General features: G+C 48.5%; 5 protein-coding genes across 5 annotated transcripts; 3 read left to right on the top strand and 2 right to left on the bottom strand.

The window, feature by feature from the left end:
• The first annotated feature begins 252 nt into the window (after positions 1 to 252).
• FOMMEDRAFT_106872 (uncharacterized protein) lies at positions 253 to 7,518 on the top strand. Its single transcript, XM_007265811.1, has 37 exons — positions 253 to 386; positions 456 to 897; positions 951 to 1,211; positions 1,269 to 1,509; positions 1,557 to 1,644; positions 1,699 to 1,740; positions 1,798 to 1,870; positions 1,933 to 2,326; positions 2,386 to 2,449; positions 2,502 to 2,598; positions 2,653 to 2,683; positions 2,749 to 2,884; positions 2,933 to 2,978; positions 3,040 to 3,067; positions 3,135 to 3,161; positions 3,210 to 3,272; positions 3,325 to 3,630; positions 3,685 to 3,843; positions 3,896 to 3,983; positions 4,045 to 4,057; positions 4,106 to 4,258; positions 4,320 to 4,342; positions 4,464 to 4,708; positions 4,770 to 4,929; positions 4,983 to 5,052; positions 5,107 to 5,167; positions 5,230 to 5,242; positions 5,292 to 5,353; positions 5,413 to 5,755; positions 5,808 to 5,929; positions 5,990 to 6,053; positions 6,158 to 6,354; positions 6,408 to 6,430; positions 6,490 to 6,615; positions 6,683 to 6,932; positions 7,006 to 7,133; positions 7,221 to 7,518. The coding sequence occupies exons 1-37, from the start codon at positions 313 to 315 to the stop codon at positions 7,371 to 7,373; spliced, it is 4,866 nt and encodes a 1,621-aa protein (XP_007265873.1). The 5' UTR covers positions 253 to 312; the 3' UTR covers positions 7,374 to 7,518.
• A 266-nt stretch (positions 7,519 to 7,784) lies between these two features.
• On the bottom strand, positions 7,785 to 10,007 carry FOMMEDRAFT_140276 (RNA-binding domain-containing protein). Its single transcript, XM_007265810.1, has 8 exons — positions 9,738 to 10,007; positions 9,476 to 9,576; positions 9,390 to 9,408; positions 9,165 to 9,334; positions 9,078 to 9,104; positions 8,559 to 9,026; positions 8,373 to 8,507; positions 7,785 to 8,321 (listed from the first exon to the last, which is right to left on the bottom strand). Exons 1-8 carry the CDS (start codon positions 9,963 to 9,965, stop codon positions 8,072 to 8,074), a joined length of 1,398 nt encoding a protein of 465 aa, XP_007265872.1. The 5' UTR covers positions 9,966 to 10,007; the 3' UTR covers positions 7,785 to 8,071.
• Positions 10,008 to 10,092: 85 nt separating this feature from the next.
• Positions 10,093 to 12,634, bottom strand: FOMMEDRAFT_121924 (glycoside hydrolase family 72 protein). Its single transcript, XM_007265809.1, has 9 exons — positions 12,339 to 12,634; positions 12,043 to 12,244; positions 11,865 to 11,990; positions 11,749 to 11,810; positions 11,672 to 11,699; positions 11,478 to 11,612; positions 11,251 to 11,426; positions 10,850 to 11,181; positions 10,093 to 10,783 (listed from the first exon to the last, which is right to left on the bottom strand). Exons 1-9 carry the CDS (start codon positions 12,478 to 12,480, stop codon positions 10,334 to 10,336), a joined length of 1,653 nt encoding a protein of 550 aa, XP_007265871.1. The 5' UTR covers positions 12,481 to 12,634; the 3' UTR covers positions 10,093 to 10,333.
• Positions 12,635 to 12,814: 180 nt separating this feature from the next.
• FOMMEDRAFT_140274 (uncharacterized protein) lies at positions 12,815 to 14,306 on the top strand. The gene is made up of 8 exons (XM_007265808.1): positions 12,815 to 12,989; positions 13,057 to 13,090; positions 13,142 to 13,190; positions 13,247 to 13,268; positions 13,321 to 13,674; positions 13,732 to 13,864; positions 13,916 to 14,040; positions 14,102 to 14,306. The coding sequence occupies exons 1-8, from the start codon at positions 12,943 to 12,945 to the stop codon at positions 14,121 to 14,123; spliced, it is 786 nt and encodes a 261-aa protein (XP_007265870.1). The 5' UTR covers positions 12,815 to 12,942; the 3' UTR covers positions 14,124 to 14,306.
• Positions 14,307 to 15,764: 1,458 nt separating this feature from the next.
• FOMMEDRAFT_84154 (UDP-Glycosyltransferase/glycogen phosphorylase) lies at positions 15,765 to 19,731 on the top strand (the record flags this gene model as incomplete). The annotated part of the gene is made up of 10 exons (XM_007265807.1): positions 15,765 to 15,873; positions 15,930 to 15,959; positions 16,010 to 16,191; positions 16,239 to 16,436; positions 16,492 to 16,901; positions 16,959 to 17,413; positions 17,469 to 18,415; positions 18,476 to 18,668; positions 18,727 to 19,298; positions 19,351 to 19,731. 10 exons carry the CDS (start codon positions 15,765 to 15,767, stop codon positions 19,729 to 19,731), a joined length of 3,477 nt encoding a protein of 1,158 aa, XP_007265869.1.
• Positions 19,732 to 19,929: the final 198 nt, after the last annotated feature.

Below are 19,929 nucleotides of genomic sequence, written 5' to 3'. Positions count from 1 at the left end.
TGTTGCTATAAATAATGTACTACGACGTCGCAACGGCCGAAGTTGAATTTGTCTCTTTACACATCGAAATAACAAAGTAAGTAACAGTATATTATTCGTGATTCACGTGGGAGCGGACTGGTAAACCGGCTCAATAAAGGCGAGTGGGAAGGAACCCGAACCAATCGGTTGTCGAGCCGGGAGAGAACTGGACTGGGGAGATCTGCGTGGCGACTTTTTGGGACTCTGTCGAGCGACGCTGCCTCCGCCCTATGCGAATGTCCTTTCTTTGACTCTCGTCTGACGCGTCATCTCTCCTTAAGGCGCCATATCATGGACGCCTATACTGGACAGGTCGTGATCCATCCGGACGCACCGTCCGTGCTGCTCAGCAAGCCGCACCATCCGTAAGTCTCGTGTCGTTCATTCTTTATCCATTGCTGGTTCTGAGCTTCGAACGATCGAATATGTTGTAGGATATGGAAAGATACCCTTCTGTTTCCAGCATACTTTGCCATTTTGTCCGTCGTTGTACTTCTCCTCTATGGCATCTCAGTTTCCAAGCCAGTCCAGTCGCTCTTGCCACGTCTGTATCCGAACCGGAATGTGCCAAACGCCCAAGAGACAAATGATGCTGTTTCCCAGGAAGCTCTGCAACATAACGGTGTTTTGGCAGATATAAAACTTCATGTCAATGCAAAGGGTGGTCCCGTTATATTTGCGTACAAGGTCCTTCGTTTAGTTGGTTGCCTGGCTCTCGTTGGGTTCACCATTGCGACTCTGATCATTGATGAACAAGGCCGGGAGAGTAGCTTTCTTGATGCTTTGAAAAAGAAGAAAAAGAAGAAAAAGCATGCGCGTGCTTCTGACGAGTTTACAGAGGCGGAATGGCTGCAGGTCGCTCTATGTTTGGCTTATGTAGGTTTAATCATCATAAACTCCAATCAGTCAAGACACTCATGTTGCTGTAGACGTATGCATCATTCCTTGCCTTGGTATCTGTCGCCGTGAGCCGTCGCTGGGCGAAAACTGCGAATTTCCACCTCGTTTCTCTCCTACTCTTTACTTGGGCGGTCTTTGCATACCGTGACTTCTGGCCGCTCATGACTTATACTCTCCGGCCTGCCGACATAGGAGATAAGCTGCTGTGGCCGAAATTTGTCCTCCTCACGCTGACCGCGATTGGTATCCCCCTTTTGATTCCTAGGCCGTATGTCCCTTTCGACCCAAAGGTCTGTTGATTCTTAACGTAATCTACTCGACTTTGGATATCTAATGGCAATCCTTAGGATCCCGCCAAAGAGCCAAATCCGGAACAGACGACGCCATTACTCTCGCTCGTTCTGTATTCGTTCCTCGACCCTGTTATCTTCAAAGCATATCGCATCCCCCATCTCCCTGCAAGCCAATTCCCTCCTCTGGCCGATTATGATCGTGCGAAGAACCTTCGGAAGCGTAGTTTCAAGTATCTTGATCACTTTTCTGGCGCAAGGAAGGAGCACCTCTTCTTTAGTCTTATGAGGGTCTTCCGTAAGTCCAGTAAGCAAGACGTCGATTATTGGCTTACTTTGTCTTAGGTGGCGAATACATCGGAATATCCCTGATGACCATCATTAAAGTACTCACTCTGTATGCTAGTCCGATTGGAATCAATAGGCTTCTTAGGCATGTCGTAATGTGTTAGGCGCATTCGTGCTATTCTCATCATGAACCTTATAGATATCTGGAAGACGGTGGTTCTAATGCGGTTGTTCGTCCCTGGTATGTATTGCGCAAGGCTTGAAGAGTATATCGGTCAGAAATTGACGCGTAACATAGGTTATGGGTATCTTGGCTTTTCTTCGGCCCTGTCATAGGTTCAATCGCGATGCAATGGTACATCTTTCTCACAGTGAGTCATCTAGATATGCACTTCAGGAATAGTCTTCACTGATGCGCTTTACCGATGCGCAGACCGGAACACTTGTGCGCACCGAAGGTATCATTACACAACTAGTCTTCGAGCATGCCCTACGTATCCGCATGAAAGCCCAGACGTCTGAAGGTCAAAGCAGCTCACGCCCTTCTACCGCAACGACGACACCCGATACCGCCTCCATTGCCGATTCCGATGTAACCGCTGAAGGGACTACTCTCAACGGCAATGGAAGTGAGGTGCCACCAAGCATTGCGAGCGTAGAATCGGACGCTGGCAAAGGAAAGAGAAAGACTTCACCTACATCTACAGACCCCAACGCTCCAGCCACGAAGAGCACGAGCAGCACTAGCAACCTTGTTGGGAAGCTTAATAATCTGATAACAACGGACCTGCAGAACATTGTTGAGGGCCGGGATTTCATCATGCTAGGTGCGGCAAAGTCTAGATTATCAGCCAGCATGTTTCTAGCTAATAGCCACATACTGCAGTTGTTCAATCGCCTTTACTGGTCGCGATCGGTATTGTCTTTCTGTACATAATTCTTGGCTGGAGGTATGCGATAGAAGTTGAGCTTCTTTCATGCCTGGACTTAAATTGTTGACAGCGCTTTCGTCGGCCTGGTTGTTATGGTCCTCCTTTTCCCGATCCCCGGGTACGTTGCCAAGTTGACCCAAACAGTACAGATAGAGAGGATGAAAAAGGTCAGTGGCGCCATCATTTACTTGACCTTGTTTGTACTCATGAAAGAACGTTAGACCGACGCGAGAGTGCAGACTGTTACAGAGAGTAAGTCTATTCCGAGTCACTCTTCCTGCATTACCCCTTCTGACACACTCGAAAATATTTTACAGCAATGAACGTTATTCGGATGATCAAACTGTTTGGTTGGGAGCCCAAAATGAACAAGTCGATCGCTGAGAAACGTGACGATGAGCTTAAGTTAATTAAAAAGAGGCAATTCCTTGACATATCTAACGGAACACTCAAGTACGTGACTTTCGTTCATTCGGAGCTCTACTAACATTCTTGCTGTAGTTTTGTGATTCCTATACTGACTATGATTGCAACGTTCATCACCTATGTAAGAGATCTCTGAATTCAACATCTGCATAAGACCAGACCGTCTGCTGACATTTCTTTAGACGCTTATTATGAAACAGCAGTTAACGGGTAAGCACTGTCCACATTATCAGTTTTTATTAATTTGCAACGAACAGCCGAGTAACACGTTCTGTAGCCTCTACCGTCTTCTCGTCAATGGCAGGTAGGTATTATTACAAGTTTCGAAGATCTGTATTAATACTCGACTTAGTCTTTGACATGCTCCGCGACCAGCTCCATCTCATCTTCTTCATGGTCCCTGCTTGCATCCAAGGTATCCTCTGGTCTAAGTTAAAGCTTATTGATGAAGCTGACTCTGATCCTAGCGAAGGTCTCTCTCGATCGCGTGACTGAATATTTGAGTGACACGGAGCTCCTGGACGAGTTCCAGGTTGAAAATAAGGAAAGAACCGAGCAAATTGAAGAATTCTCTGCTGCACCGAAAGACCCCGACGTCATAGGCTTTTGCGATGCTGCATTTGTCTGGTCGAATGTCGATGGCTCACTTACGCCATCACGGCGTAGATTCCGTCTGACACTTGATGGCGAGGTTATATTCAAACGAGGCGGATTGAACTTGATCATTGGACCAACTGGATCCGGAAAGACATCGTTATTGATGGCTTTGCTCGGTAAGTGCTATCATCAAAGCCATTTAGCGATTTGCATGTTGACAAGACTGGAAGGTGAAATGCACTCCCTTCCCTCTGGCCCTACTTCTTGGTATAATCTTCCTCGCGACAAGGGTGTTGCGTATGCTGCTCAGGAATCGTGGGTACAAAATGAGACAATTCGGGACAATATATTGTTCGGGTCGCCGTACGATGAGGAGCGATATAAGAAGGGTACGATGGACATCAATTCATGTAACACCTGCAAAACTTAAATTCTTCTTAGTTATTTACCAGTGCGGACTAGAGCGAGATTTGACCCTTTTCGACGCTGGCGATCAAACAGAAGTGGGAGAAAAGGGGTTAACGCTGAGGTTGGTAGTTGCGGTTAATCATGGTGACTGTAGCTGATTGATACCCCTTGTTCGATTCTAGTGGTGGTCAGAAGGTAAAATTAGACTATTTCTGCAGCAAGTTGTTACTAACACGAGGCAAGGCACGGATTACCCTTGCACGAGCTGTTTACTCCAGTGCTGACATTCTGCTACTGGACGATGTCCTTGCGGCACTTGATGTACATACGTCCCGCTGGGTTGTGGAAAAGTGCTTCAACGGCGACCTTGTTCGTGGGCGTACCGTGTTGCTTGTTGTATGTGACTCATCTTCGTTGTTTCGTGGTATTCAGTCTGAAATCACTGGTTCATTACCAGACACATAACGTAGTTATGGCCAGGTACGTGGTGTAATTCATTCTCATTAACACTCAGATCTAATCGTTACGTCGTGCTTACTTTGCTTAAACGCACATTACGCATCCGTAAACTTCTGTGACCTTTGTCCTTTGTTGGAACTAGTCCCATTGCTTCTTATGTCGTTTCCCTTGGAACGGACGGACGCGTCGCGAATCAAGGATCTGTTGCCGAGGCAATGGCGACTGACAAGGAAATGCAAGACGAGATCGAAAAATCGGAGGCTGCTATTAAGAAAGGGGAGGAAGCGTCGACAGATGACGACGTCAAGGGTGAGGAGGTCAAGAAGTCAGACGGCAAACTCGTAGTTGCCGAAGAAATAGCGGAAGGCCATGTCAGTTGGCCGGCCAGTGAGTGTTTTTTGCTTTCTTACAGCCGTTGAAGCCCAATTGAGCACATTCATTTCAATAGTCAAACTTTATCTCTTCAACCTCGGTGGTCCTCTGTTCTGGTTCTGTTTCCTATCCTCCATGTTTGTGGTAGACTTTGCAAGCGTTATACAGACATGGTATCTGGGGTACTGGGCATCACAATATGAGGATCATCCTGCATCAGAGGTTTCCGTCCCATAGTGCGTTGTAAATTATTGAAGAAATTGATCCAAACTTACGACTTTTGGTTCAGTCATTTAACCGTCTTCACCAGCATCCTGTTATTCGGAGTAATTATGTACTTCATTGGCTACGTCCTATATGTGCGTGCAGTTCATCGCTATCCTTTCATTGGCCTTCATTGGTTTTTCCTTCAGATATTCGGGAGTATCAAAGCGTCGAAGACAATCCATGAACAACTCATCGCGGCAATAACAGGTTTGTTCTTCACAGCTAGATATACGGGAGACGATTTATCTTAACGAGCTCGTGTCCAATAGGAACTACACTTCGGTAAGCCGCTTCGACCCGATAAGCTAGCCAATATTTATCATAAAATTAGTTGGCTGGATTCCACTCCATCTGGACGTATTGTCGCCAGGTGTACACAAGATATCAGCGCAGGTGTGCAAACTGTCCCTCCCCTTAACGTATTCTAATTATATCATATTTCATTTGACCAGTCGACGGAACGGTATCTCAACATCTAGGCTGGGTAATAGAACTCACAATTACGCTTCTGATCCGACTCGCAGCTGTAGTCTATATGACACCGATTTTCATCGTACCAGGGATCGTTGTTGGTGCTTTAGGAAGCTGGTTTGGACAGATCTACATCAAAGCGCAGCTGTCTGTGAAACGCGAGATGTCTAATGCGAAATCTCCAGTCTTGAGTCATTTTGGAGCAGCTGTTACAGGTCTTGTTTCTATACGGGCTTTTGGCGCACAAGACATGTTTAAGTCGGAGACTCTGGCACGTATCGACAGATATGTCCGCTCTGCAAGGACGTTTTATAACCTCAATAGGTCCGTTAGCGCCTTCCACTCTGCTCAACCGCCGCTGATTTTGAGTGCATAGATGGGTTTGTATTCGTATAGACACGCTGGGTGGCTTGTTTGCATCTGGTTTGGCTGCGTACCTGGTGTACGGCAAACAGCTTGGTTCTGCTAGCAATACCGGTTTCTCGCTGAACATGGCAGGTATGAATCACGTATTTACTTATGCCGGAGTACGCGCTAAACATCATTTCCTGCTCACAGTTGCATTCAGCTCTCTTATTCTTTGGTGGGTGAGAATCCTCAACCAATTTGAAGTTGCAGGTATGTTCCTCTTCAAACCTGAATTTGAATCTAAAGAGCTGACATAACTACAGGTAACAGGTAAGGAAAGAACCATCGCTCTAGATTTCTATTCACGCATCTCCTTGGCAGCCTGGAGCGTATACAAGGCTACATTGAAATTGAGCAGGAAACGAAGCCAGCTCCGGACGGTGTTCCGCCCGCTTACTGGCCTTCCTCTGGTAAGATTGTCGTTGACAAGCTTTCGGCTCGCTATTCCCGTGATGGACCGAAAGTCTTGTATGATATCTCTTTTGAGATTAAGGCTGGTGAACGAGTGGGAGTTGGTAAGTGGTAGTCTTCATTCCGAAGTACGCAATGCTAAGGCGAAATTGTGAAGTTGGTCGGACTGGGAGCGGGAAGGTGCTGTCCTCTTATTCTTTTCACTGTGCTCAATGATTAACACCGACATATTTTCCCAGAGTTCACTGACGCTCTCGCTTCTGAGATGCATTCCCACAGAAGGAAATGTCTATTACGACAATATAGCCACGAACGATATAAACCTAGACGTTCTACGTCGCAGTATCACGATCATCCCACAAACAGTGCGTATATCGACGCCACCAATCCTATGTACCGATTTATTTACTAATGCGCTTCGATTTTCCGTAGCCGGAGCTGCTCAGCGGGAGTCTCCGCCACAACCTAGACCCATTCGACGAAAACGACGACGCCACTCTGAATGACGCCCTACGTTCCGCGGGACTCTTCACTTTACAGAGCAACGTCGACGAGGAAAACAGGATAAACCTGGACACGCAAATCGCTGCAGGTGGATCGAACTTGTCCGTTGGGCAGAGACAGATTATCGCCCTTGCCCGAGCTATCGTCCGGCGTAGTAAATTGCTCATCCTTGACGAAGGTAAGAACTAAGGAGAGATGGGCGATGGATGTATTCTGATATATGAAATGCTTCATTCTTTTCTTCGTAATAGCAACATCCTATATCGACAACAAAACAGATTCTGTCATCCAAAGCTCATTGCGTAACGAACTCGGCGGGGACGTGACCCTTATCACTGTCGCGCATCGACTAAAGACCATCATGGATTCGGATAAAATCGTGCGTTTCTGAACACATACATACATACCCTTTCCACTCATTAATCTCAACTCTGGAACTAAAATGACTTCACCGGTACTTTCTCAGATGGTGCTCGACGCAGGCCGACTCGTCGAGTTCGACACACCCTCAAACCTGTTAAAGAAAGAAGGCGGCTTCCTAAAATCCCTTGTTGACCAAAGTGGGGACAGAGATGCTTTATACGCTATGGCGAACGCGAATTCGAGTTCGAGTCGCTAGCATTGTAGCGGTCTTCCTACCCAGCTCATTTAAAAATATTAATAACATGTGAGGAAGTATGGATAGATTTTTATTTATTTTATTTTTGTAGATAGAAAGTATGTATATACAATGAAAACGGTATGCAAAGGGGATTGGTTATAAATGGGGTATATCTACACCAAGATTGTCAAGCACCTGACCATAAAATTGTCATTTGTGATCGATTCAGCAACTGTGAAGGACTTCTTGAATATGGTAAGACATGAGACTATTAGGTTCGTCAGATAAGATGGGTCGCCGAAGCTGTAGGCTACTTGTCCAAAGTTCATTGGGCCCACTTAACCCAGTCAAGGCATATCATGAAGATGTTACCGCCTTTTTGACTATCGCAGACAGGAGACCAGTTTTCGGTCGGAGATGTAAACGCAACAGATTGAATAGAACACGTGATCGCAACGGAATGACGTCATAAACGCAACGTAAAAACAGACGGACTATGTATGCGACAACTAAGAGGCTAAGAGCAAGGCACAGAAACGTAGAGATTGCCCATGCACCGTAGTTCGTTGAGCACATTTTTAGAGAACGAAAAGAGAGATAGACGACGACATTTTAAACAAGCAAGGGATTTTAACTGATAGGTAGCTGAAGCGGACTGGAGGGACGGCCTTAGTAGGTCCTAGCAGACTCAAGACAAAGCAAATCCCTCAAGGCACCTAAGCACGCCTTGTATAGCCAACAGGCTCAGCACCGTTCCGCGGAGGGTAGTCTCTGTCCCTCATGCTTCCGCCGCTTCGTGGTGGAGCACCCGCAGCGGAATAGCCATTGGAAGAGTAGCTAGCTGAACCGTTGTAAGGAGCACTGGTTGGAGGATAACCAGGGGTGTCAGAGCTATGATCAGCAGGATAGGGCCCAGAGCGGTAGTTTGAGCCGCCAGACCTTGGCGGGGGACTTTGCGAGCGACGGCTAGATGGCGAGTAAGGTAATGAACGAGAGTATAAAGCATAACAAACGTACCGGTACCGTGGTCCCGGAACTTCGCTCCCACCGCGAGGCGGATAGTCGCCATACCTGGCTGCTGGAGGTACCGCAGCCGCGGGAGGCAACGGAGGCGTGGTTGGGCGTCCTCGATAATCACCCGCCGCGTAATCCCTTTCAAATAGAGTCAATAATTATATAAAATACGTATTTCCCTGGGCGTACCTTGGAGGTGGTCTGTCGTAATCGTCGCGCGCACGAGGAGGTGGAGGACCAGGTGGAGTGCGCGGCCGAGGTGGACCGCCATACGGCGGGTACCTGTCGGCAGGAGGCACACCCGCACCCCTCCTTTCCACTCCGCCTCTCTCGAATTCACGAGCTTCATATCCACGGGAGTATGGAGGTTCACCAGGGTAGTATGACCGAGGCGGAGCACCAGGTGGTGGCCTCATTCTGTAGTCATCATAGTCTCTTGGAGCACGAGATGCAGGAGGATAGTCTCGATAGTCCCTTGGAGGCGTAGGAGGTCTTCTGTAATCACGAGACGGAGGTGGTGGGTAATCATAGGCGTAGCGAGGGTCCTTTGGTGGATAACGCCCGCCATAGTCTTCACGATACGGATAGTCCCTTGGAGGCGGAGGATAATCACGAGAAGCAGGATCAGCGAAATGACCTGGCCTGCGTGGTCCAGGACTAAAATGGACATTAGGTGAAAGTCGCGGATGAGGAAGGAAAGATACATACCCATGGGCAGAGTGATTGGGACACTCCCTAGAGATACTGCTTTCAGCCTGGCCCGGAACAATGCAAATGCCTTCGAATACCACCTACCTCGCCCAATGGCCAGTCATTCCACATTTGAAACAAGCACCAGGATCACCGTTGTACTTTGCCGTGCGACCACCGCCATGGGACATCTCAACTCTAATTTTGTTACCCATGAAAAAACCTTCATGATACTTGGCTACGCTTTCCTCGGCAGCTTCCCTAGTCTCGAACTCCTGCGATGACAATGAACGACTGAGAGGATAAAAGACGATGAAGTAAAGAACCTACCACAAAGCCGTAGCCCAGCCTATGTACAAAGGTACAAACTTAGGGTCAGAGGCCGTGCAAAAAAATAAAAGGGGACATGTACTGACTTGAGTTCAATGTTCACAATCTCGCCGATTTTTCCGAAACAACTCTGGAGGTCCTCACGACGCGTATGTTCGGGCAGACCGCCGATATAGACTTTGTTAGGCTGAAGAAACAAGGTGTAAACAAAGAATTCGCCATATGTAACCAAGACCATAATGAGCGCCCAGAAACACGCCCAAGGGGCAGAGAAGATCAAGACAGCCTTCCAGAGATGGTCGCGCCGCGCATGGAGAAGAGGGCAATAAGAACAAGAGAGCTAAGCACCTTTATCTGTTTTTCTCTGTATGAAGACGCGGATTTAGGTCCGCCAGCGGACGGCGGTTCAGAACGATAGTCGCCTGGAGGATCCACTGGAGGAGCCGACCCGCTGTCGTGCAGCGGAGCGGCGCCTGCTGGGTCATGGCCATCTGCATCAGCAAGAGACACACCATTGCCTTCAGCAGCCCATTTGTCCTGAGGCAGAGGGATAGCAGCAGCACCAGGGGAAGCCATTGTTGCCTCTGCAATCAGCAGTCGCGGTAGAAGAGAAGACGCTTGAGAGTGGTGACCGTTTCACTTTGAGACAGAAGAGTGACAAACACGCGACTTTTATCAATTCCCACGCAACGCACGCTACCGTGGGAGCGTCCGTACATTTCAAAATTACCAACAACAGTACCAGAAACAAATTCAAAATCAAAAAGAATGGACGTGGACGTTCATATTACTAGTCAACCTACGATGGTACTGTCCGAAAGCTCAGAATAGAATGTCAGGTATAGATAGTGTGCAAAAAGAAAAAGGGTCTGTCAGAAGCCAATTGCAGGAAATTTGTAGAGTCACATCGGGTTTCGTCATCCGTTCATACTGCGTCAGGGCGGTCATGCAAGGGTCCAGAAGCCCGTTGCTACCATAACGGAAAGTAGCAGGCCTGTTCCCAGTGTCCCGGTTTTCAAGTCCGCCAAGAATGTAGTGTGGCCCAAGGCACTGCTTGGAGAAGTGGTCGACGAACCCGACCCTCCAGACCCGCCACCGCCTGACGAGCCACCAGCAGGAGCTGTAGGCGTGAAGGTTACATCCGTATTGGCAAGGCAAGAGCTGACAGCATTGTTCTCGTCATTAGTATTGCTAGGCGCCCTGCTGTTGACAGTTGCATTTCCAGCAAAGTCACAAGAAGCAGCGTTCCTGCTCGTTGCCTCGTAGAACTGTGTCATGACAAACGACAGCTTGGATGCAGGATCACAGAATGCCATACGGCCATAGGAACCAGATGAACCACTTCCAGCGATATCATTGCAGGTACCCCCATTCTGACCGAGGAGACCGCAAGCCTACAGAAAGATGTGTAACGCATTAGTAACGTGTAATAGAATGAAGCATAAAATAGAGTAACTTACAGTGTTCAACAAGTCACCAACCAGAACAGTGGTGTTGGTCGTTTGGGGCGTGAATTGACAACTCAACGAGTTGACAACACATGCGCAAGCAGTGTCATTGGGTGTTGGCGGTAGAGTTGTCGAAGCGAAGAATGAAGAGTTTTGCGCTGGACACGCTGGGAACTGTGTTGAACCAGCTCCGCTCTGCGTTGGAGTATTCGGGCCCGTCGCATTTCCGTACTGCTGGGCAAGTCGAGTGAAATCGTCGTTCGGTGTCACAGTATTGCCGCTTATAGTGACCATACCAAATTGTCCTTGGTCGGACTGAGCCGGGAAATACGAGAAAGCGATTCCTGAATAAAATAGAAATCGCGATTTAGAGGTCTATTAGAAATGCGAAAAATAAAAAGTAAAACAATTACCCCCGGACCAGACTGGAGACATCTGAGTCGAAAAGAGGGCCTGGACTTCTGTCCATAGACGAGGTGGCGACGTGATGCATCCGTATTCGCTGAAATACGCTGGGATATTGTAACCGGCGAAGTGACCCTCAACGTCGGCGTATGCCGACTCGAAGTTGTCGTTACCGCACCACTCACTGCGAATAGATGGTTAATAAAGTACGTGCAGAACTAGTGAGTGGGCTTACTAGTTGTTCAATCCGAAAATATCTAATGAATCCGCGTCGGAGTCACAGGAGAAGAAGTTCGCGAGAGGATCCAACCAAGAACGGTCAGCATCGATTGCTGCGTATCCCACGAGTATGTTTAGATTTTTAGATTTTCTAAATCACGAGCGTGAGCGACCAACTGTGCCGTAACGCTTGTAGGTGGTACCACTTACAGGTATGCCTTGATGTCACGCGCAGCAGCTACAGCAACAAGCGTCAACGATTGTCTTGGCATTACGGGAGTCCATACCTTTTATGAACGGCGCCGTTGCCGTCTCGTTGGCAGACGTGATGACCTCGTTGCCAACATTGCTGTAGCAGAACGTCAAAAGGCGAGCAGAAATCGAGTAAATATGTGCAGCTCACTATGCCAAAACATTGTCATATTTTGCGAAAGCATCGATGGTGCCTATGTATAAGTCAAGCAAGTTTGTTGTCCAGGCGGGCGAAGAGCGGTCAATGGAGCCATTCAGAGGAAGAGACAGGTCGATGCTAAGTCGCCGTTGAGAACACTTCATTGTCACGAGTGCTACAGAAAGCTCACATGGTGTAAATGCCAGCGCCACTCAACGCACTCATACAAGCGTCATGGTTGAGTGAAGAGTTGACGCTGTACACACGAATCGTGTTGACACCCAGCTGTTGCAAGAACGGAAGGTCACGAGAGCAGGCAGAGCCATCCGACAACGGGTCAATGAAAGTGCTAGGCTCAGAGAAAGGTGCATTTGGGTCGGTATTAACGACACCTGCAAAGGTAGATGTCGGTCAGTAAGGTGCCACAAAACAAAGATGGGAAACCGAAAAATACGCAATTCGGTAAAGATGCTGAAGTACACTTGCCTTGCTCCTGGTATGCGACACCTTTGATGTAGAAACGGTTTCCATCGTCTGTGTAGAGGTAACGGCCTGCACGAGAGACCTTGGAAATGGCAAACGCCGAAGAAGCAAAGAGAGCCGCGCTAAGAAGACGTTGGACCAGCATGATGACGAGTCAGATGGTCGCGTATAGATACCTGCTACCTTTCGTCAGAAAGATATTGAAGTAAGTAAGTACCAGGAGAACGGAAGGACAAGAGGTTGAGCGATGAGAGTTGGGAAGGATACGAAGAGGCGAAAGGGAAAGTGGACACCGTCGTGCGAGCGTTGTTCGCCCAGTCGGCGCTAGGCATCGCGTAATGTGCCGCCCAGAGTGTCCCGGAGGCTGTGTTTGGTCAAGTCTGTCTCAGTGTCCGGGGTCCGCCTCGTGTAACGGCTTGGCACGTGCCTCGCGTTTCGCAGGCTTGCTGCAGATGACAATTTGAGCGTGCTCGCCGTGTGTCGTGCACTGGCAGCAGGTGTATGAACGACACGCGGCTGCCCCACAAGTGAAGTTGCGATATAGAACGTACGGTGCTTTATATCTTTCTCCCTTCACCTTGATTCCAAGCGACCCTTTCTTCCCATTATGCGCTTGCGCGGTGAATTATGTATTGGAGCCGCAACCGTTCTGTCGTACGTCCTTCCTTAAAACCGGCCATCCTCCCCAATCGTTTGCTGACAGTCCTATTTTGTACGAAAGCTTCGTCTCTGTATTGCTTATAATCTTCGCCCATGTAAGCTTTTGAGCTACAGTTACGGCACAATAAGTCCTTAGCATCCTTCAGGTCGGCCAAATCAATACGTCAACTGTTCCGAGAGGCTTGTCCATGGTCAGCAACTCCACTTTAAGTTTGCTCAATGGATTCCATTGACAATATGATTTCAGATCAATGTGAACATGTCCGCCTATGGGTAGGTTAATACCCTATTGGGTCATTTGCTCGCCGATTAAAATTTCTTCAAGTGATGCCTTGCAGAGTGCAACTGGCGATCCCGTTGAGGGTTTGTATGCTACTAATGCAACAGCGCCTTTGGGACAGGGCCAGGGACTTCGCCAATTGTACAAGTTTGGACTATACTCGTTCTGTGGTTACATGAATGGGACTCAAGGCATTTGTTCAAACCACACAACAGCACTCCAGCTTCAGCCGTATGATGCCGTCCTCGCCGACATGCCCACCAAGTTTCCAAGCCTGACGAGGGCTTTCGTACCCGATATTTATACCTTTACAAATTCGCATTATCTTGGTGAATTTTCTAGGGCAGCTTACTACCTACTTCTGTTGGGCAGTATCTGCGCAGCACTCGCCATGTTCACGTGAGTGATCGGTGTTAATTCATATGCTTCCGCGTCTAATCGCACAAACGCCTATAGCGGCATTCCGAAGCGGACGTACACGTATATGCTCTCTACTTTATTTGCAATCTTCGGCTCTGGTCTCTTGTTCATCGGTGTAGTGATCTGGACGGTTCTGGTGAACAAAACAGAAGGCATAAACAAAGCTATCGTTAGTCATTGTGGCCTGCATAATAAATCCTGACTGACTTGTATCGTTCAGCTAACGAACTCCGGCTCTGGCGTGTCGACTCCACTCGGCATTACTGTGTCCGCGGGTGCGTCACTCTGGCTATTCTGGGCAAGCTTCGTCTGCCTGTTCCTCTCCATAGTACCATACCTTGTTAGGTGCGCCAATCAGGTGACATTAGCGTGGGGGCTTGACTAACCCACTGTCTGTTTCTCGTAGTTGCTGCACATACCGAGGGTGAAATTCACGCCGAAGAAGCAGCGCAGTTTATCTTTATAACCCACACTACATCATAAATTGCGACACCTGAACAGCCGACGCAAGTTGGTTCCGTACTCACCAAAGCTGACGAAGAGGACAGGCGCCTTTTTAAGTAGGACACTTATGTAGAAACCGGATGGATATCAATGAAATTTAATGAAACAATCTTTGTTTAAACTTGTTCTTTCCGTGCCAGTCCAACGCTACTTTGAAAGCTTTCACACTGGTGACTGAATCGCCAAGAATGTGATAAACTTATGTTGATGACATAATGTGGGAATTACCTGCCTATGTAGGATCGCTGTGCATTGTTCACCAACCAGAACACCTCCTGTAGACCTGTACACTGACCTCGACGAGCTTGTTACGCGTCCTCTCTCTGCTGCTACGATGTCGGATGAGGTCCCGGAACCACCTTTGCAGAATCCAGTTAGAGGTACAAGTGTCGACACATCCCTGCAAGCGCTCGGACTCGAGCAATCCGGCAATCAGCCCGAAGGGCACTCCTCAACGCGTGTACGCGCCCCTAGCGTGCCCAAAGCCACGACAGCCATCAAGCAGACGGCAGCGAAACTTGGGAGTACCATCCTTGGATCCAATCCAAGTCTAAGGCGGGACACTAGTCCGCCGTCTCAGCAACAACAAGGCGGAAGCGGACTCACTATGAGTCTACCCTCAGCGAACCCGCGTCGCTTTCTAAGCTTAGGCAGAAAGAGTAAAGGAAAGGGGCGAGAATCGACGGACGGTAGCTCAGGTATGCAATCAAGTTTGTTGTTGCTGGATCGGGGGGCAGCAGTCAAATATTCTCTGACGAGAAGTCATTGTCCTCCGCTTCCACACATTGTCCGGAAATAAGAGCTCACTTTGTATTTATATTGATTTACTCAGATGAGAGGCGTACCAGTCCTTCCAGACCTACTTTACCGCGTTCGTCGTCCAATGTGCGCCGAACATCTCTTGGCCTCGACGATTCCCCGTTCATCCGTCCGCATTCACCTTCGCCACCGGCTTCACCACCGCACCGCCCCTCGCTAGAGGCAATTAAGACTTTTAGCTCCGTAAGTCGCCCTTGGCTCTTCCCTGCACGTTCATGCAGCTCATAGTCATGCGTGCTTTACAGATGCGTGCCGGGACTCAAACGCTCATCCAGGCAATTCAAGCCCTGCCTTGGACAGATGAGCCCGAGAACGATGATGAGGCTATTCCGCCTACGGGTGCGAATTCTGACAGCAGTGAGGAGGAACAATCAGGTGGGAATGACGTCTGTCACGGTGCGCAGTATAGAGCGGTAACTAATGTGCTGCGGTCAGGCCCTCCGCTCGCGTCTTCCATACACACGATCTACAGGCCCATTGCTCGCTCCCGCAAATACGACTCGCCTATGACAACAGGGACAGTGAAAGGGAAGGGGAAGGAAACGGGCTACTTTTCTCCACTTCCTTCGAGTGAGGAAGAAGACGGGGATGTATCCGATGAAGACGAAGACTTTGAGACTACGCCCATTGAAACACGATCACCAGACGCCATTGAAGAGGTTCCTTATAATGGCGATCAGATTGCAGCTGCGCGATACCCTGCGGTCGATAAATTGGATCGCATTGCGCAATTGCGTCGCACTCAAATGACTAGAAGTTCCAGTCTTGCGACTGTACGCGTCAAGCGGCGGACGATGCTTGCCGAGAAGCTCAAAGACGTGTTCGGGATAGCTGAGATCAATGAAGTTGTTGCAGGTACCGCCACATTTATTGTAACATTTGTAGAATTACTTACGATAATGCCTTTATAGAAATACCATGCTGGTTGCTCCGTTCGATCCGTACGTTAATTTTACGGCATGCCAGTCCAAATGCTAACGTTACTATTTAGTTCTTCAGGGTTACATGTATTTGACGAACTCACACTTATGCTTTTTCGCACACCTGCCTTCTCGTGAAGATCAAGTGCTGAAGTCGGGTTCGCTAAACAAGAAGACACAACGGACTAAACGATGGGTCAAGCATTGGTTTGTTCTCAAGAACGACGTCCTGTCCTGGTATCAGTCGTCTTCTGTAAGCCGAATATATCTTCATATGTTCAGAATCTAATTTCCTGTTAGGATCCCTATTTCCCGCACGGTGTGGTCGACTTACGATACGCGATTTCGTGCGAAACGATGCAGGAGAAGAGCTTCAGGATACGCACGAATCAGAAGGTAATCACCATTATGGCAGATTCGGTACCGAGTCGCGACGAATGGGTAAAAGCCATTCGCAAGGTTATTTTCAAAGCGCAGAATGTTGGAGAGAGCGTCAAGGTACGTCACTTCTCTTGGACATAATTTAAAGCTAATTCAAACCGCCCGTTCACAGATCGCTATTCCATACTCGGTAATCGTAGACGTTGACCGATCATCTGCTATGGATTTCAGCGAGACAATTGAGGTCAAAGTCATCGATCAGGAGGAAAAGCCATCCGTTGGATCCTACGACTCGTACTTCTTTGCATATTTCCACAACGTCTCCGCAGCGTTGGACCAGATACGAGATGCTGTCAAGAAGTATAAACCATTCTCCCACGGCATACCGCCTATCAATGAAGTTGTTCATGACACAACACATGCAGCAGCCTCAAGCGACCGAGCCGGATCGATACAAGCTGAGCAAAGCAACAAGAATGGCTATGGGTTAAAGTTCCCGTCGTTTCTCCGTCCCTTCCAATCTGATAGTGGACCTATTTCGTCAACTCCAACTCAAAGTAGTATTCAACCAAAGGTCCAGGAGTCAACTTCGGTGCTTCGACAGCCTGGGTGTCTCGTCTCGTCACCTTCTGTCATTAGCACTCACTCGAGCCGGTCAAGTTATCAGTTCCCGCCGGCCGTATCGACCGAGTCTGCCACACAAGGTTCTCAACTTGACGTTCCAGCAAGTGGCAGCATGAAGAGTGTAAACACGGTCCACACCTACCCTCCTCCACCATCACCACCATCAGAGCTTACCCCAATTGCGTCTAGAGAAAGCTCCGGAACGACATCTTCGTGGGGCATGCCGAATTGGTTACGAAGCCCTCGACGCGCCTTTGTTACCACATCGACCTCGTCATCCCTCGGGACGATTGGACAGAAAGGCGTGTTTGAAGTCGTCTCTGGCCCTTCCTCTTCATCGCGAACAATAGATCGTGGACTCTCGGACTTTGGTTTTAGTGTTTTGGAGCCGAAGAACGTTGCGGAGCCCGATGTTGTCGAGAAGTTCCGTACTACGTTTGCTTTCGACGAAAAAGAGCAGTTGCTGGGATGTGCGTTCTTTTGATTTCCGTTGTGAGTTTACTGGATTTCTGACTTTGCCTTTAGACTTCCCTGGTTATTTGTTCCGACTTCTGCCTACATATGGTCGACTATACATCTCGACTAATTTTTTCTGCTTCAAATCAAGCGGTCCGTTAGCAACTAGGACGAGGATGCAACTACCTATCCGCGACATTCTATCGTTAGAAAAGACGAAGGCTTACCGTTTTTCCTTTGTCGGGCTCGTTGTCATAATCAAAGGTCACGAAGAGCTGTTCTTTGAATTCAACTCCTCAGATCGTAGAAGGGCCTTTGTCAGTCTTCTTGAACGTCAGATGGAGGTCGTACAGGCTAGGGATACTAGCGGAGAAATGCAGAACGGACACAACGCGAAACCCGATGCACTGTTATTGGACGAGATCGAGCCTGCTGCATTGTTCGGCGACGAGGACCCCAGAATACCCTCCGATTCCACAGCTGAAGACTTACCAGCAGTCATGTTCACTTCGACGTCATCGACCTTCTTGACATTCAAGCCGCGTCACCCTCTCCACTTTACATGCTTGACCATAGGATCGAGAGGAGATGTCCAACCATACATCGCTCTTGCGAAGGGCCTGATGGCTGACGGCCATAAAGTGCGTATCGCGACGCACGGGGAATTCAAGGATTGGATCGAATCGTATGGAATCGAATTTGGATATGTTGGCGGCGATCCGGCTGAACTGATGCGTATCTGTGTGGAGAATGGCATGTTCACTGTCTCCTTTTTGAAAGAGGGCATACAGAAATTCCGTGGATGGATTGATGATCTTTTGAAGACATCCTGGGAGGCGTGCAAAGGTACCGATGTCCTGATAGAGAGTCCGAGCGCCATGGCCGGTATACATATCGCAGAAGCACTCCGAATTCCGTATTATAGAGCTTTTACTATGACGTGGACGAGAACTCGAGCATATCCTCATGCCTTCGCCGTTCCTGAACACAAGATGGGTGGAGGGTACAATTATATGGTAAGTAAAACCAAATATTGTCCAATTCAACGCTCACATTCTCAATCCGCTTTGTTACAGTCATACGTAATGTTCGATCAGGTTTTCTGGCGGGCAACTGCTGGACAGATTAATCGCTGGAGACGAGAGACTCTCGGGATGTCGAGCACGAACTTAGATAAACTGGAACCACATAAGGTACCATTCCTTTACAACTTTAGTCCTACGGTTGTCCCGCAGCCCCTGGATTGGCCGGAGTGGATTCGGGTGACGGGTAAGTGATTGATGTTTGCATTGCGTTTAGCGGCTGATCGTTTTACACGTCATCATAGGTTACTGGTTCTTAGATGATGCTGATGTTAGCGCTGAGAAGTGGTCTGCACCGAAAGACCTCGTCGACTTCATTGATTCAGCTCATCAAGCAGGGAAGAAAGTGGTCTATATTGGTTTCGGGAGTATCGTCGTCTCAGATCCGGAAGCCATGACCCGCTGTGTTGTCGAAGCCATCATACGAAGTGGAGTCTATGCGATTTTGTCGAAGGGATGGTCTGATCGTCTTCACCTGAAGAAGGGAGCTGATGTATCGGAGCCAGAAGTGCCACTGCCATCGCAGATATACACTATCAAATCCATACCGCATGATTGGCTGTTTAAACGTATAGAGGCGGCTTGTCATCATGGCGGTGCAGGCACAACGGGTGCGAGTTTACGAGCGGGAATCCCGACCGTCATCAAGCCTTTCTTTGGAGATCAGTACTTCTGGGGTGATCGCGTCGAGGCACTCGGTGTTGGTTCTTGTGTCCGCAAGCTTAGTGTTGAAGCCCTATCGGAAGCTCTCACTCTGGCGACAACGGATGAAAAGCAGATTGCGAAGGCACGTCTTGTAGGAGAGAGGATCCGATCGGTGAGTTGCTATCTGAAGCAGTAGTCTCATAACTTACGTTTATGTTACTTAGGAAAATGGCGTAGCCACTGCAATAGAATCCATTTATCGGGACCTGGAGTACGCTAGGAGCCTCGTCAAGGCACCTCGCAGGAGTACCTCAGCAGACGAGGATGAGACGATTCGCGAGAGACAACGTCCGTCGAGCGCGTCTATCTCGACAACAATCTCTTCACCCCAGAGTATTACCGATAGTTATCTCGAAGCCCAAGAAGCGCAAAGTGAGGACTGGAGCGTCATTTCTGATTCAGACGACAGGCGCTCTTCTCGTAATAGCAGCGATTTGCGTACACATTCACCTAATTCAAAGCGTAATAGCCTTGCTGCTGTCGTTTTGTCGGTCTTGCCTGATGCGCTACAGCCTGGCTCACCGAAGAACAACCCACGCACGTAATTTTCAAATTTCATTGTCAAAGTCTGTACCAGCATGTTTAGTTTTTTCCGTGGTCTCATTATAATTTTCGCGTTCGTGATATTCTGCTTCGACTACAGCTTGTTCTGTATGTTACGCACTACGTTTTAGAGTATTTAGATGTCCTGTACTGTGACTCACATGTCTAATCCCCATACAATTGTACAACCTATTTTACAT

This window comes from Fomitiporia mediterranea, assembly GCF_000271605.1.
Source record: "Fomitiporia mediterranea MF3/22 unplaced genomic scaffold FOMMEscaffold_5, whole genome shotgun sequence".
In the NCBI taxonomy this organism is placed as follows: Eukaryota; Fungi; Basidiomycota; class Agaricomycetes; order Hymenochaetales; family Hymenochaetaceae; genus Fomitiporia; species Fomitiporia mediterranea.
The sequence above is the reverse complement of the archived record's forward strand: the minus strand, read 5'-3'. Positions and strand labels throughout refer to the sequence as shown.